Raw genomic sequence first — 18341 nt, forward strand, 5'->3', positions numbered from 1 at the left:
AAATGGCTATTCTAACCACATTTCCCCCAATGAGCCCCCCTCCTCTCCTACAAAAAAACCAAATTGACTGCCACTGAGGTGATTCTGACTCATAGTGACCTGATAGGACAGGGTAGAACTGCCCCTGTGGATTTTCAAGATTGTAAACCTTTACTTCGCCCACATGTCACACAATTCAATAATTCAATCATAGCAAGAACAGTTGCACAACTGTCACCATTTTCAATTCTAGAACATTTTCCTTTTCCTTGTAGTCATTGTTATTCATGTAATCCCCACCCCCACCCCCACCCCCGCCAATTGCAGCAAACACATGCACAACAGAACATGCTCCAATTCCACAACTTCTACCTGTATAATTCAGCACCATTGATTATACTCTTCATGTTGGACAACAGCATTGATATCCTTTTCCAAAGTATCCCGCCACCACTGAAGTAATCTCAATGCCCCTATGCAACAACTCTTTGCCCTTCACCTCTGGTCAAGTGTGGACTCTTCTTTTTATTGAAGACTACAACTCTTTACGGGACTAGAGAGCCTCATCTTTCTCCCACCTCTCCTTGTAGTCTCCGGGATTTCTTTAGTTTGAGTGTAAGTTTATTACTATTTCTGGAATCTGGCACGGCATTAATCCCAACACATTTGATACAAGTACAGACGGAGTTCATGAGGTGCCACTACCTTCTGGGCTTCTCTGCTATTGCTGGGGACACTTTTGTGCCTGGTCACAGAGGACACGCTCCAGCGACTCTGGATGGGGTCTGGCTCATACAGTTCATGAGTTCATGGCTGTGTGTTATTCTCCTCTCACAGCATTAAGAACACCTCTACTGCTGGTGTTTCCAAGAATGCCTAGCGAGTTCCTATATTTATGTGAAAGTCTCACTGATTCTAAAAATGATTCAAACATCCAGGCTGAGATTTTGAAATTTTAGGAACAAATGTCTAACTTCTAAGAAGTATACACTTATGTTTGTTTCCTGGAGTCTTTTAAAGTTTGCCTATACCTTTGGCTATTTTTCTTTTTTAAGGGTTTCACTTTAAATTTTAATCTTCATGATGAATATATAAAGGTTATTTCAACAGGAACATTTAAAAAAATGCTTGTGCTAGGTTCTCTCACCCATTGCTGTAAAATAGGTTCAGATGCACAGCAACCCTGTAGAACAGAGCAGAACTTCCCCAGGCAGTTTCTGAGATGGCAAATCATTACAGAAGCAGACGGCATTAACGTTCTCCTACTGAGTAGCAGGTGCATTTGAACCACTGACTTTAGGGGCTAGCAGCTGAACACTTAACCACTAGGGCTCCTAGGGGGTCTCAAGAGTTGTTCAATTATTTGTAAATCGAAGTGAATGAAACCCATAAAACCCTAGGTCCAGATTCTAGATATGTTAATGTGACATTTATGAAATATTACATATAATTTTACTCGGAGCAACTCCTAGAACCTTGTTTATGTTTGAAGCAATCTCTCTCATGCCCCACCTGCTCTTGCATACATTCCACTTTGTACATTTCCTTGGTCTTCCTTGCTCTTTCAATAACTCCCCATCATCTGAGGAATCAGAAACATCTTATTAATCTGGATATAAGGAAGTGGCACTTCAAGGACTACCTCTCTGTAGCTGTAAATGAGACTGGCTGGTTGACGGCACTGGCTGGACATAGAGTCTCCATCGAAAAGAGCCGAGTCCTCTTGGCATCATAATGTGAGGCCTCTGGATCAGGGTCTCAATGGCCTTGACTCCATTAGGCCTGTGAGCCAGCAGTGTCTCCGCACAACCTCCAATCAAGAAGGAATGGAGACTTTATTCCTCAGACCAAGAGTTTAGCTTTATTTGTACTAAATCCAGCAGGGCACAGTCTCACTAGTATGATCTTTGATGCAGGCAGAGTCTGATCTGAGGATTTTGTCATTTGTATTTAAAAAAAAGGAGCAATGATCAGTCTAATCGAATGATATGCTTTCTCAACTAGTCATAGTGACAAGGTAATCCTGAAGGAGAAACAAACACACAAATACACCACATTGCTTTTCCTCTCCTCTAGAAGAATATTCATATTACATTAGGCTGCTGCTGAGATTATCCATAAAGATGCAGCAGCACACTGCCTTTGGGTAACAAAGAACTGAGAGTGAATCCTGGCAAGATTGGTTCGACAGAAAGTAGGAAAATGATTATACATATCTGACGACTCCTCCCCTGTCTGTCTCTCCTGAGCCTTACAAAGAAATGGTCTGCTAACAAGCTTGGGCAATTCCAGGAACCCAAAGTGATCTAAATGTATGTTTCTGGGTAAGGGAAGCCCAAGGACAAAAGAACTTTTGTTAACACCTGAAGAAGACAAAGAAGGACAATCATATAATTAAGTCATGCTGCATTACAGAAACTTGTAAATTCTCTGGAGTTTTGTTTTATGGATGTTTTTCAAATAAATTATACTTTTTGAGCCTGCCTTCCTTAGGCCCTCCAGCTTGCAGTAAAGCATGGGTTTGCCTTTAGTCCCTGACTCACACTTCCTTCACTGCTCTGAAGTTAACTCTTAGCTGTACCTTGTACCAACCTGTCAAGCAAGCACTTCATGTACATCGTCCCATTTACACTCAGTAGGTACTGCTCACATCTCAGTTTACAGCTGAAGAAGCTGAGGCAGAGACTGGGCAAAGGATACCTCAAAAAGATTGGGGAGCCAAGTCGGTGAGAATCCATAACTATGAAGTGAACCTGTCGCTCCAGGTAGAGAGAGAGAGAGAGAGAGACAGAGACAGAGAGAGAGAGTGTGTGTGTGTGTGTGAGCACGTGTGTGTGCATCCATCCAACAAACATTCTGTTACAAAGGTAAGGGTTGCACCTTAATTTTTAAAATAAAGTATTACAATCCTTGAGTTCAGCAATTATACAAATGTTACACACATATATCTTCATTACCTAACTAAGAGGACATAAATGATATCCTGATGTTGTGATATCACTACACTTGAGTATTCTCTTTATTGATGGAAATGTAGCCTTTTTTGTATTTATCATACAAAACTCACTCCCCACATAAAGCACATGAATCATTTCACAGGGGGCTTCCATTCCTCTATAGTCTAAAGCAGTGTTTCCATAAGTGTGTGACATCACTCCCTAGGCGGCATTTGAATAATCCTAGGGGGCAGCAAAACCAGATGCTTATACTTCCTCCTAGATTATGAGTTAAAGTACAAATGTTTTCAATTAACTGGAGGGTGCTGAGTCATGTTTGTTTGTTTGTTTTCTGCAAAGAGGCTTTAGGCCAAGCTTGGTAACTTATATTCTAAAGAAACCTACCTGTAAAAGCCATCTGCAAGCTCCCAGAGCTATACTGCTGGGGAAAGTGATTATTCCATATTCAGTATATTCCAGTGCCACTTGCCAGACAGATGCCAGGGAAGTAAAAGCAACTCAAGGGGAAGATAAAGGTGTACATGTACGATAAGATGACACCGCCCATTCTAGTTTGTGTCTTTTTTTTTTTTTAATCGTTTTACTGGGGGCTCATACAACTCTTATCACAATCCATCCATCCATCCATTGTGTCAAGCACATTTGTGTGTTTGTTGCCATCATCATTCTCAAAACATTTGCCTTCCACTTGAACCCCTGGTATCAGCTTCTCATTTTTCCCCCTCCAATTTGTCTTTAAGAATATTGTTTCAGTACATTTTGGTAAACATTTTGATTTATCGGGCCCTTTTTACTCAGAAGCGCAGTATAGACCTGAAACAATAAAAAGATACAGATTCCTCCCATACAGGTTAATTCCCTTTAGAGAACCAAACTAATGAGAGTGCTAAGAAATAACTCCAGTCATTCTCAAGACACGAGTCACCAAGGCAGGGTGGCTCTGTGCGCACCACAGGGCTCAGGTTGCCAAAGCAATCAAGCTATGGAAATGGTAGACTTTCAGACTGCTCCAAGACTCGATCTTGGCTGTCTCTCCCACAAATTTGCAGCAAAACAAATTAAAGCCACATCCAGCTAAATTGGGAGGTGCTCCCAGAACATACCTTTCTTTTTTTCTAACAGCTCTGGGCAACAACACAATAGAGGTCGTTTTCCATCTCTGACTCACATCATTCTGGTGGTGTGACGAACAACTCTTTGTAGGTGTTTTGCCAAGTTTTGTTTTTTCCTAAGGCTGGATAGCCAACCCATCACACCTTCATAACGGGGACGCTGCCAAGGACCTATACTCTACAGCTGTGAGCACGTTCAGCTCTGGCTTGTCACCTCTAAAAAGGAATTGTAAAGCGCTCACGGAAACGTTGTGATATAAATGAGTGAAGGCTGAGAACACAGCTAAGAATGCCTTTCCATTCTTCACTGGACTGTTTGCCACATCTAAGCCCGAGCCTTCCTGGAAGATGTGCCACCTCAGAATGGATATTTTTGTGAATTTTCTCTGAAATGTTAAGAAGTTATAATAAAATAACTATAGTTTACCTAAAATGCTTACTCTATTTTGAGAAAGCAATTAAAGATCAGAAATGTAATGAAGAACAGGGGCTTTTTTATTATGCAAACTAGGCCTAGAGCTAATTACCGAAATAGGTCACATGAAAAAGTCAATTTTAGACACTAAGAAAACCCATATATAACATTTTGCCACATGTCAAAGCAAATAATCATCTATGAAATGAATTAACGAGGATGCATATCATTTTGCCATATAGCTTCCTAAGGGAATTTAACGGATACTAGCTAGGTTTAAAAATAAAGTTTCAATTAAAATATAATATTTATTTTATAAGCACAAAAAATACGATGACTATTATTTTAAATCTTATGATACAAGTCAAAATAAGTGCCCCCGAGGAATTCACAGCAGATCCTGTCCATTTCAACCGGAGAAAGCAGACACTAGTAAGAGATCCTATGTCCGGACAATGAGAAAACTTGAGTTTGAGCTGGAGGGGAGAAAAACCCCCTCAACTATTAGCCAGAAGCACAGGAACAATACAAGCATTTCCCAGAGAAGAAAATTAAAGTTTAAAGCAGTAAAAGCGGGCATCTAAACATCTGCTTCTGCAAGAATCACATGTTAAAAATGTAGATTCTGATTCATTCTCTCTGGGTTGACAATGTGAATTCTTAGCAGGGGGTCAAACCAGAACGGACCAGTTCAAAGCCTTGGGAAGAAGTGATTTTCTAACTGAGCTTAGGCAGCAAGATTAGAATCCAGATTTCTGGACACTCAGCCTAGGGATGCTCAAGAGCTGTTCATCAAGGGGCTCATCTGACATCACTGGGTTCATTGGCAGTTCAGATTGTGCCCCACAGAGCAGCAAACCACTATTCCCCTCTGGTTCTTCTCTTCACCCTCCCGCCATGGAAAGAAGCCAGCACGCAGTAGTGATGATGCTACTAATGGATACACTTATTTGGGAGGTCTTGCTATGGAAACACAAAGAGTTGGAGTTAAATGTGCTATATAGATTGTAAGAACTCAAATATTAATAGTTACTGCCTTAAAGTGAGTCAATTATTATTATTTTTAAATTGTTTTATTGGGGGCTCTTACAGCTCTTATCACAATCCAGCCAGCCAGCCATTGTGTCAAGCACATTTATACATAGGTTGCCAACATCATTTTCAAAGCATTTTCTTTCTACTTGAGCCCTTGATATCAGCTCCTCTTTCTCCTCCCCCACACTATCTCCCTAATTAACCCTTGATAATTTATATATATATATGTATATATATATATATATATATACATACACACATTCATGTCTTACACCAACTGCTGTCTCCCTTAACCCACTTTTCTGTTGCCCATCCCCCAGGGAAGAAGTTATATGTAGATCATTGTGATCAGTTCTCCCTTCCTCCCCCCACCTTCCCCTTCCCCTGACATCTCTATTCTCATTATTGGTCACGGATTCCCAGTGTTTCGAGCTCTTATCTGTACCAGTATATATCCTCCAGTCTAGCCAGATTTGTAAGGTAGACTTGGGATCATGATAGTGGGCGGAGGGAGTATTAAAGAGCTAGACACTAGAGGAAAGTTGTATGTTTCATCGGTGCTATACTGCACCCTGACTGGCTCGTCTCTTCCTTGAGAGTGAGCCAATCATTTGAAGTATTAAAATACTTGCAAGTCTGTATACTATTCACCATGCTATCTAAGGTCGGTTTTTTTAATAATCATTTTATTGGGGGCTCGTACAACTCTTATCACAATCCATACATCCATCCATTGTATGTCAAGCACATTTGTACATTTGTTGCCTTCATCATTCTCAAACAATTTCTTTCTACTTGAGCCCTTGGTATCAGCTCCTTATTTTTTCCCCTTCTGCCCCACTCTCCTCTTCCTCATGTACTCTTTGATAATTTATAAATTATTATTTTGTCATATCTTACAGTGTCTGATGTCTCCCATCACCCACTTTTCTGATGTCCATTCCCCAGAGAGGAGGTTATATGTAGAACCTTATAATCGAGTCCCCCCTTCTACCCCACCTTCCCTCCACCCTCCCGTTATCGCCATTTTCACCACTGGTCCTGTTTATTATCTTTTAAAAAAAAATCATTTTATTGGGAGCCCTTGGTATCAGCTCCTCATTTTCCCCCTCCCTCCTCCACCACCCCTTACTCATGACCCCTTGATAATTTATACATTATTATTATTTTTTCATGTCTTACACTGTCCGATGTCTCTCTTCACCCACTTTTCTGTTGTCCGTCCCCCAGGGAGGAGGTTATATGTAGATCATTGTGATTGGTTCCCCTTTTCTCCTCACACTTTTCCCTTACCCTCCTGGTATCACTACACTCATTATTGGTCCTAAGGGGTTTTTATCTGCCCTGGATTCCCTGTGTTTCCAGCTCTTATCTGTATCAGTGTACATCCTCTGGTCTAGCTGGATATGTAAGGCAGAATTGGGATCATAATAGTGGGGGGGAGGGAGAAGAAGCATTTAGGAACTACAGGAAAGTTGCATGTTTCATCGTTGCTACACTGCACACTGTGCTATCCTACACCGTGATTGGCTCATCACCTCCCCACAATCCTTCTATAAGGGGATGTCCAGTTGCCTACAGATGGGCTTTGGGTCTCTACTCTGCACTCATCCTCATTCATAATGATATGATTTTTTTGTTCTGTGATGCCTGATACCTGATCCTATCGACACCTCATGATCACACAGGCTGGTGTGCTTTTCCATGTGGGCTTTGTTGCTTCTGAGCTAGATGGCTGCTTGTTTATCTTCAAGCCTTGAAGACCCCAGACACTATATCTTTTGATAGCCAGGCACAATCAGCTTTCTTCATCACATTTGCTTATTCACATGCTTTGTCTTCAGCGATGCTGTCAGGAAGGTGAGCATCATGGAATGCCAGGTTAATAAAACAAAGTGCTCTTGCATTAAGGGAGTACTTGAGTAGAGGCCCACTGTCTGTCTGCTACCTTAATACTAAACTTATAAATATATGAACATAGATCTATTTCCCCACCATTGCATATAAATATATTTGCATATATACATGCCTGTATTTAGACCTCTATAAATGCCCTTTTCCTTGTAGTTATTTCCTCTACTGTATTTCCTTGTCCCACTATAAGACAGTATACTATCTTATTAATCTGTCAACATCAAGATTACTACCTTCAACCACTTCCATTTTTAAAAAAAGAGTGTTTTGCGTGGTGTGAGTGTGTGTATGATGTGATGTGATTGTTAGTGTAGAAAGGAGTGACTTTAAAAATATCTATTTTGGTCCCTTGGCATTCTCGAAAAAGCAATGGAAAGTTAACATAAAATTTCTTTAAAGCTCTTTTAACATTTGTTCCCATCTCTCATTTATTTCCTTTTGAGGGAAATCTGGATCTCAATGGGCTTTGCTATAGATTAGGTGAAAAATTAACTCCTAAATCTTCCCAAGAATGTGAAATGCCTTCCGCTTTCTGTGATATTGTGGGGAAGCCTTTCAACTCTGTTGAAAGTCTCAGTACACTTCCCAGCAAACTTCTGAGGCCGGGCCCTTTACCCAGTCTTGTGACAGTCACCCAAGCAGCAACGCTCAAACAGCCCCCCATTGTTTCAAACTTGAAACCCTGGGCTCTATTGTAAGAAAGATTCTTTTATCCTAGACTGGGCCATACTTTTGCACTGTAAATCAGAACTCTAAGGAGACTTCTAGAGGTCAGAGCAGCTCAGCTACTTGCTAACGAACCTGTTAATGCATTTTAAGATAGAAAAATGAGATGCCATTACTGTGCAGATTCCTATTACAGATACATATTAGATGATGCTTCTGAATTTAAATATATCACCTGTCGCTAACCCCAAACCAAACTCACTGCCCATTGAGTCAATTTTGACTCAGTAACCCTATAGAGCAGGGCAGAACTACTCCTGAGAGTTCCAAGACTATTGATCTGTTTTACTTGGTTAGAAAGCCTCATCTTTCTCCCATGGAGTGACTGGTGGGTTCAAACTGCTGACCTTGGGGTTAGCAACCCAACACATAAGGACTACGCCAACAGGGCTCCTTCACCTGCTAGTAAGTAGCAGTAAATGCTCACTACATCAAATAAACAAAAAGATGTGGGTAAACCATTTGATTTGCAATCCTTGCGTATTATTTCAGACTAAAAGCTAAACACATCTTTACTGAAATCCCACTTGCACTCAGTGGAACACAAAATAAACAAAATCATCTTTACTGAGCCAATAACTAAAGGAAAAGAATCTGTTTAGGTCTGTGGACCCAGGCAGCACCCCTGAATTTTGTGGAATAAATATAACTTTATAGAAACACTGGAGACCTTATTGGAAGTGCTCTTCGGATGCCTCCACCTTCTTTCTCCCACTCCACCCAGGAGCGTTCACCTTCTTAATGAATTCATCTGAGGCCCATTTTTGTTTCCTGTGTTATGCTAAATAATAGCATCCCAAATAAACAATCTATGTCAAAAAGTCCTTTAAAAAATACACCATGTTAAGTTAAGCTTAGAAGCTGTTTCATATTTTCCCAGAGTACACTATTCTTTTATACACTTTACCATTTCTGTGTTTTCAGAATTGCTCCTTTAAATCTAAAATTTACCATTTTCTCGATGTCTTTGTTACTTGTTCTTAGTAAATCCCTCTCTGTGTATCACCGTGGCTTAGAAACAGGCTTTCAGTCCCTCTGACAATTCCAATGTGCAGCAAAAAGCAACATGAAAATGTGATGGTTCTGACCATCTTTGCTTTAATTGCTAACGTAGTTTTAAAAAGCAATATATTATTGGGTACTAAATAAACATTCAGTGAATTCTTGATTTTATGCTCTAACCAGCAGCTTAGTGTGTTGAAGGCCAGCGTTTGCATCTAATCATCCAGAAATGGTGGGAGTCTAGCCAGCAGACAGCAGTTCACGATCCCTAACAAACGGAAGTCGATGGTGGCAATGCATGAAGCACTGAACCCAATTATGAGGATAATGTTAAACTAAAAAAATAATATATATTTAAAAAGTTTTCATCCCTCGACTGATACGAAGAGTTAAATTTCAGTCACCCGGTCTGCACTTTGACTAATCTGTGGCCGCAAAGGTGATCCTAACTCTCTTCCACCTCTTTCTCTGCCTGGTGCCTGAATATGCCCTGCGCACAGCAGGACTGCCCTCATGCGTGTGTGCCAATCGACTTCTCAGCTTCAGGAATTAATACACACTCAGATTTATTGTAGATCTGACCTACTAGTAGCAAAAAGAATTCTTCATTGAGCAAACCCAGGTTTGTCTTCTTCTAAACCTGGTTTTTACATGACTATGACCAAGTATACTTGCAGTTAGTCTATACCTCCTCTACTTGGAGCTTTTGGGAGATCCTTATTCTATAGATTGGTAACTTCATGAGGAAAGGGCACCATCTACGATCTTGGTCCCTGCTGGGTTCTGGCCCTGTCAGTGGCACAGAGTAAACACAAAATGAATGAGCGGATGGATGGTTGAATGGATGAATCGAAAAGTCATTGCACAAGAGTTACCTATCAAAATCTCACCCGGTCTCCATAAACATTGTTTTGTCACTAGGAATGTGGAGTATAAGTATATTTGTATACTTCATTTTATTTCAAATAAATACTCTAGCAGTTTGTTTGTTTTTACCCTTTCGGTACTTATCTTAAACCAATACTGTTAATACAGGGTCACAAATTCAATTACAGTTACCTTGAAAAAATAAAGTGGGGAGGGTGCAGATAAATAATTGCTCTGCAAGGCTTCTCAACAAATTATCTGCCACTTAGGTTAACTTTAAGGAAACAAAAATGAATACAAACCTATTTAACTTAAGCTGATTTCTATAACATAAATGAATAGAGTTATACTTACATATAATGTAATAATCTTTGTTCTTCTGAAATTCTAGACCCCAGAGGTTAGGGCTGAATTCTTGAAACTTGATAGTGAATTTTACATCTTGGTCTGGTCTGGCACAGTTGAGGAGAGGAGTATTTTCCTTCTTAATAGTGCATCTGTCTGCTTGGTCTTTATCAACCATATAAACTTTATAATATTCATATTGACCAACAGTTTTAGAGTCCACTTTTGGGCAAATAATATCCAGTTTGTCTCCTATTTGTGGGTATAGTACCAGTCCTTGTCCAGGTAGAAATCTAAAAGCGTTAAAAACAAAAGAAAACATTGAGTTGGTAAAAAACGAATGATTACAATGTTAATAAGTCCTTGCTACAACTTTTTGGATCCATAACATTATTAACTAAGAGGATATGGGTTCAGATCAGCATGGGATAAATGCATTTAGGAATTAAGCTAAAGGAAAAAGAAAGAAACCAGTCTCTTTACTCTTCTAAGCAATAGGACCAGTCAACCTGCTGACATTTCTTTACCACCCCCTCGCTCGTAATATTTCAGTGCTCCTTTGTGTAACTTCACAATAACTTTTCCTCAGTGGTGAGTCAGGCCTTCCCACCTGTTTGTTATTTTTTAACCATTGGCAGCTTCAGGTTATTGGGCATGCCACACAGAGATCTCATCAATTTGAGGGAACAGTGGCTGCACTGGTACTTTGTTGTCTTTTTATTTTCCATTTGCTGTTGATGTTAATTAACAGACAAGTTTCATCAAGAATGTTTCAAATTACTTATCATAATTAGTCAGTCACTGATCAAACAATGGGTTTTTTATTACACTGAACAAAAGAAATGTCTTACAAACCCATAAAAGATAACCAGAAATAATTAGTTGTGGTATTGATTCAGCTGCAAAGTGAAGAGTTCTCCATTTGCAAGGACAACAACTACTGTCCTTGCTCTACAAACCTTTTTTTCCCTCTCCCTTGAGATGTATTTGCTCCAATTAATTCTTAGAAGCAAATCTTTAGAACTAAGACTACTGATACAATATCCCCCTAATGCTTACAGCTAAAAGCTTCCCTCCCTCCCTCTTCGCTTTCTTGCAAGCCATGCTGCTGAAAGATCTTTCTTAATGGGGAGTTTCTCTGGGAAACTGAAACAAGAGCTTCCTAATGAACATCCTTCTACAAGTGCTAACACTAACAACACACTTAGAAATCCCAGCTCCTTCTGTAAGCAGCCAAGCCTGCAGGCTCATTAAAATATTAAAGCCTGAGAACAAAGCCTCGCATTTCTGAATCCTTCCAATCCAATTCTTTATTTAACCAGAGAAGCCCACCAGCCATGACGATTAGGGGATCATAATTCACTAACAGAGATCAAGAAAGAAGGATGGGAAACCCCAATATCAAATCCATACTGAGGCAACAGCTAGTGATTTATGCCAATGAATGATACTAATTTTCTAACTGGTTATAAAACAGCATAGAACATACGGTGCTCCATCTATGCTGGAGTCATATTTTTAAAAATACTCTAACAAAATAATAATAACTTATGAATTATGAAGGGTTCATGAGGGAGGAGGGAGTGGGGAGGGAAGGGGACAAATGAGAAGCAGATATTAAGGGCTTAAGTAGAAGGCAAATGTTTTGAGAATGATGATGGCAACACAGGTACATATGTATGTGCCTGACACAATGAATGTATGTATGGATTATGATAATTGTACGAGCCCCCAATAAAATGATTAAAAAACACTTCTCTTAAAACAAAACAAAAAAACCTTGCATTACTAAACAAAACAAAACAAAAAAAACTCCTTATGGCAGGAAAAACGAATGCTCCACATAGTGGCAAGTCACTCTCTCTCGGAAATGTGTTATTTTATTACACAGAAAGAGGTGTTCTCATTGCACTATTGAGATTTTTTAGCAAGGACACTTTATATTCATCCCCAGCGCCCCCACCTAATGAACAAGAAATTCCAATATAAAATCCTCCTGTGAAGCAGAACTCAAAATGAATATTTGTTTTTGCAATAGGGCACATTTAAAACAACCATGTGTGTGAACACCTGACGAATTTTCTAGAGTGGTGATAAGCACAGACTTTGGAATAGCCTCCCTGACCCTTCTGCCCATCTCGGCAGCTTTTTTTCCAAGAGGTGCTTCTGAAATTCAACTCCAGGGAACTGAAGGGCTTCCCTGGGGCCCTCCCTCAGCCCCTGAATTCCAATGTGTCATCTGTGTGCTTCAGACACAGAGCACCCATCTCCCCGGTTTCTCCCTCACCCTAGTTTCTCATGTGTCCAACTGAATCAGAATTGGTTGTGGTGGAGGCTTTGACATTTGTTTTCGAAAACCCACTGACTCTGAAGTGTAGCTGTGGTTGAGAACTGGCAGGCTGCAAGGCAGTCAGCACAAATTAAGGCCAGCGTGCATTCAATCGCTCACCTTCCAGACACATCCTTGTTCTATGAGTTCTTGACCTTTTTAGGAAATCGTCACTGCCTACAAGCACCAGAGGCCCATGCTTGCCTGGAGTTTCCCAGCCACATGTCCTTCCAACCGTTTTCTCTCCCTAAATCTGCTCTTCTGCCGGCTGGCACAGCGCACAAGCCACACTAAGTATCAGCTATTATTAGAAGTGGTCCTAGATCACAGCTGGAGTCTGTAGCCTGCACCTCCCTTGGATCAAAGAACCTATCTTCAGTTCATTTTCACCATTTGCCAATTTCCCTAAGTGTTTGCAACCAGGACCATCACTATGCCAGACGTCCCCATTTTCTTGTCCATCCATCCAATTCTAATACGGAAATTCATCTTCCACCCCACTTCCCTTACATGCTGCCTACATCTTGTCCGTTTGATGCACATCCATCATTGAATTCTCCCACCTCACACCCTGTGTCTAAAGACTGGCTCACTCAGCTCTATCTTCATCCAAAACGTCCCTGATTTCCTGTTTCCTTTATAAAGTCCCGCCCACACCCACCCCGCCTCGACTCCTGATTAACTGAAGACTCACTGAAGAACCCTCCCTACTCTTGAAAGTAACTCCTCATGACTCTCACTCACCAAATCAGAGTTATGAATCATGTGCCAGCACTGATGGGGTGAGGTCAAGACGTGTGGCAAATGGGCTGTGTTGGCCTCAAGGATCTTTGCACTTTTCAACATATATTCAGAAGACACGCCCCGCTCATTTTGCAAACCAAACAGGCCTTGGTGTAAAGGTTTTACTCTGGGCATGCAATCCAGAATTGACCCACCTTTATTTGTTGGAACACTGATAGATGCCACAGGTGCTGGAGGGATGGGAGGGGACAACCATGCCCGGGATGGCTTAGCAAATGCAGAGAAAGCAGATGCATCTCAAATCTCAATGAACATGCTTAGTAACCTCATAACAAGTCAACGTCGGCAAAGGCCACTATTCCTGATGCTTCTGGATATGTCCATTCACTTTTGAGAAGCCACTGTGATCGGAACGAGGCAAAAATACAGTCCTTGGACTGGAAAATAGTCATTACCTAGTTTGTTAAAAATTAATATTTCTTAATTTTTATCAATACAGAAGGAAAACACCTAGTATCTGAGGGTTCTCCACTCCCACCCCATCCCTACCTCCAACCTGGGAATATCAGTTGGTAGATAACACACACAATAGCAGACCAAACCCTTTAATTGATAAGGTATCATTTTAGTAGGCAAAATGAACAGAAAAGTTGAGTGTCCGTATCACAGGTTTCTTGCATACATGACCACTAATACCACCACCCAAACCCATTGCCACCGAGTTGATTTCAATTTCACCACAACCCTGTGTATTATGAAATAGAACGGTTCTTTGGTCAGCTTGCTCAGATTGTGAGGCAACCCTGGTTTGTGATTGAAATGCACTTTGTTTATTAAATCTCTGCTTACAAACAAAACAAAAACAAAGTAGAAGATCCCGTACGGTTTTCCTGGCAGTAATCTTTACAGAAGCAGATTGAAAACCTTTCTTCTACATTCCCACCACACACAGTCTTAATTCATGACACTGCAGTGTGACCATAGAAGTCCCTATGTCTTCCTAAGATCCTTAAGTGTTTCTGAGAGAAGATAAGGAAAACCAGAGAAATAGTATTACACTAGCCAATGCAACCTATTTGGGGCCAGGCAGAGTGACAGGAATGTAAAAGGCCACAATTCCTAACGATCAAGAATTTGCCATCTAGTTCCTAGAGGGCAGGAAGGTCTATGTCTGTTTGATTCTACACTGAATAACCAGGTGACAGGTATATAGTACATGCTTGATAAATACTCGATTACTTTGGTTGCGGGAAAACAAAACACGGATGAACAAATGGGAGATAAAATAAGCACAACTAAATGTAGGATTAAATGCCACAACTAAATGTAGGATTAATTATTACAAGGCATGTGATAATTCTGAAAACAGACTCGTTTAGAGTTGGGACTGGGGAGCATTGGGAGTAAAGACAGGGTTTATAGAAGACATCATCATCCTGGGCACCAGGGTGTCTCTGATCCTTTCCCTCTTGGAGGATTCGTGATTATCGGTCTCACTCACTGCCATCAAGTTGAATCTGACTCATAGAGACCCTATAGGATGAGGTAGAACTGCCCCTGTGGGGTCCTGAGACTGTAACTTGTTATGGGAGTAGAAAACCTCATCTTTCTCCAGTGGAGCGCCTCAGGTTTTGAACTGCTAACCTGAAGTTAGCAGCCCAATACATAACCCCAAACCACTGGGTTCCACCTGTATCAGTTGCCTTGAACAACTCCTCCCCAGTTAAAACACAAAAGGCAATGAACAATATCAAGGACCACTAATTAAAAACATAAACACAACCAACTGCTGCTTTTGAGCTTTCATTCGTTGCTAAACACTGTTCAAAGCACCTTACCTACCATATTACCTTCACTTAGCCACTACACAAAGGTGCCGCTGTGGGCTAGGCACTGAGCCCTCAACAGTCAGGTCTGACAGTTCAAAGCCACCAGGAGCTCTGCAAAAGAAAGGCGAGGCTCCCTTAAAGAGCTAGTCTGGGAAAGCCTACAGGGTCGATATGAGTCAGCGTTGACTCAATGGCAGCAGTGGATTCAGCCTTGACACAAATCTGTAACAAATTAAACAGATGAACACTCATCAGTGCCAAAGATGAGACAGCACAGGAAGAGCCCCTTGCTCCGCACACATTTCAGTTCTCACTGCATCACATTAGAGCAGAGAACTTCTAAAAAAAGTGCATTTTCCCTAAATTGAGCTTGTTCGTGGCTAATCCAGAACGTAAAGGAAGCTGAAGAGAAAAGCAATATGCCAGAAAGTCTCAGAAGTGTCACACCGCCAAGCCAGCCACAGTTGTGCCCAACGCAGGAGAGCTTTTGAGGCAGTCACCTGAGACCAGAACTCATCAAGGCTGCACCTGGCATCCCCACCTGGCCTCGGTAGGCCAAACAGCAAAAGGGTGAAGGCGAACCTCTAAAACGGAATGCACCTTTTCACTGTGATTGTATAGATGGACTCTATACGGTTTTCTGTTTATGTATGAGAATGGCAGAATGCACCGGCCTGTGTGTTTTAAAGAATGTACCATGAATCCCATTATGTTATAATGAAGGTGAAAAACATTAAAAAACCAAACCAAACCAAACCCACTGCCATCAAGCTGATTCCAGCTCATGACGACCCTATAAGTCAAAGTGGAATTACCCCAGGGGGTTCCAAGGCTGTAACACAGAGGACGGCATGTTTTTCCTGTAGAAAGGCTGGTGGGGGTTCGAATTGCCGACTTTTCTTTCAGCAGCTAAACCGTTTGCTCTTTTTAAGCGCTGTGTCACCAAAGGCTCCTTGATAAACATTAGAGTTCTATTTTTCAAGTGCAGTCATTTATATTTGGACTGCTACCTTAAGACTTACTAGAGACATTCATAAATCAGATTACACAGCACATCTATACCCTGTATATACATTATTAAGGCTCAATAATATGTCTTCTCTGTTGACTTTGGGAGTTTTTGGGGTTTTTTTAAAAAAGCATAATTATGATCGTGACAATTGGTTAACTTTAATGTTACTAAACTGACTATCTACACTGCTGCTCTTAGCTGCTGTCGCATTGGCTCCCTCCTCTTGGCGATCCCATGCATCAGAGTAGACCTGCACCGTTGACTTTCCTTGGCTTTAGTCTTTAGGGAAGGAAGCAGTTTGCCAGGCCTTTCTTTTGAGGTGCTGCTGAGTAAGGTGTGACCCACCAACCGTTAGGTTAGGTGCCAGTCATTAACTGCTTACCACCCAGGCTCCTTTGCCCATCCATTGTAGATGTCAGGTAACAGATACCACCCCTCCCACCCCCTCGCCCCCCCGTGTCTTAAGATAACAATATTCATCTTGTAATAAAAAATAACACAGCGGAAAGCCCATACACAGTTACAACCACAAAGGAGTGAGCTCATTCTTATTAAAACTTTAACCCAAACAAAAAGCACACAGAGGAGCCATTTAATAAAGTCTTCTGGTTTTTAATGCAAAATAAAAAATAGAACAAGATCAACAGTGATTCATGTTCTAGAGGGGAGAGACAGAACACAGCCCAGCCCAGTTGCTGCACTGTGAGCTGGCTACTGTGAGTCAGAGTAGCCCCTCTATCTTCCTGGGGCGTGGAGTCTGCGCCTTCCTCCCTTCCCATCAGCAGAGCCTCAGGGAGCAGGGAGAGGGGACTTCTTCCTGGGCCATAGTGCTGTTGCTGTGAGTCCTTTCCCTGGAAGCCCTTCACTCACAGAGCGGCCCCTCATGCTCAGCAGAAAGAGGCAACTCCTAGGGTATTCCCCAACGACTCATCATTCATTGCAAAGCAAGACAATAGGTACCATGTCTATAAATCAGATACTGAGACAATAAGATCTAGAATAAAATGGAAGCCCTAAAATAACTCCTAAGTTTACATGCCTGGAGTGAAATGATTTGATATGAGACTCTAATTTTAGATTTTAAAGATCTATATGATTTAACCCATTGTTTTTTTTTAATTTCCCCAAACTAGACTCTTTAATACTTTCACATGTAACACATTGTATAAATCTAATGATTTAAGCTTGATATTCATATTTAATCATCAGAATCAGACACGTTAACTTCTTATTCATAATTGTAGAAGCTTCTCTTAGTCACTGTGCGCCACCCCATTCTTTAATATTAGCAGGACGGAACATAACACAGGAAGAAAGAAGACAGCAGAAAGTTTTAATCCAAACTGGAAAAGCAAGCTTTGTTTAAAATACTGGCATCCTACTTTCAGAGCAGAGGACAGACATTCTGGCTCAGGTGATCACCACTCGCAATTTTCTCCCCTGTCGAAAGTCCCCAAACAAAAAAGTGCTTAGAGGAGCCACTTAATAAAGTCTGCTGATGGTTCATCCAAAACATTAATAAATAAATAAACACAGTCAACAGTGATTCACATTTTCCATTGGAGACAATAATGTCTTCTCCAAGCCTCTGTGATGGCAAGTCTGGATTTCATTACCAGGTCTTGCAGGGTGCCTGGGAAATCAAATGGAGGCAGTGGAAGCCAGATCTATTTCTGGACTTCACTCAGTGTAATAGGAGGATCAACCGGGGAAGCCAATAGCTTAGATAGTTGAGATAACTGTACAATGGAACAAAAGGTGCACTCTGCTCCTCTACCCATGGGCAGCCCATTTCCTCTGCTCGCCACTGTTCTCCCCCATCCACTCCTGTATTACCTCCTGTCAAGGACAACTCCTGTTTTTAGTCAAGGTTGGCCAATATACGTAGAATGCATAGAGAAAGCTCATATTACTGAGGGCAGTGACGTGGTGGAGTGATGCACTTGGTGCAGATGTCCATGCAACACAGAGGAGGGGACAGCAATACATGGATGTAAGTGATCAAAAAATATGCTGTTACCACCAAATAAGCAAAAACTCAAAATCCAAACTCACTGCCACAGTGTCAACTCCCA

General features: G+C 41.2%; 1 protein-coding gene across 1 annotated transcript in view; it reads right to left on the bottom strand.

Annotated features, from left to right (window-relative positions):
• EFNB2 (ephrin B2) overlaps positions 1 to 18341 on the bottom strand; it is a 56226-nt gene that overhangs the window by 16876 nt on the left and 21009 nt on the right. Inside the window, exon 2 of the mRNA XM_004704296.3 lies at positions 10362 to 10645. Coding sequence (XP_004704353.1) covers positions 10362 to 10645 — 284 coding nt within the window. The remainder of the gene's footprint in view (positions 1 to 10361; positions 10646 to 18341) is intronic.

This window comes from Echinops telfairi, unplaced genomic scaffold (genome assembly GCF_000313985.2).
Source record: "Echinops telfairi isolate 266 unplaced genomic scaffold, ASM31398v2 ScPeMD7_7467;HRSCAF=8505_1, whole genome shotgun sequence".
Lineage (NCBI taxonomy): Eukaryota > Metazoa > Chordata > Mammalia > Afrosoricida > Tenrecidae > Echinops > Echinops telfairi.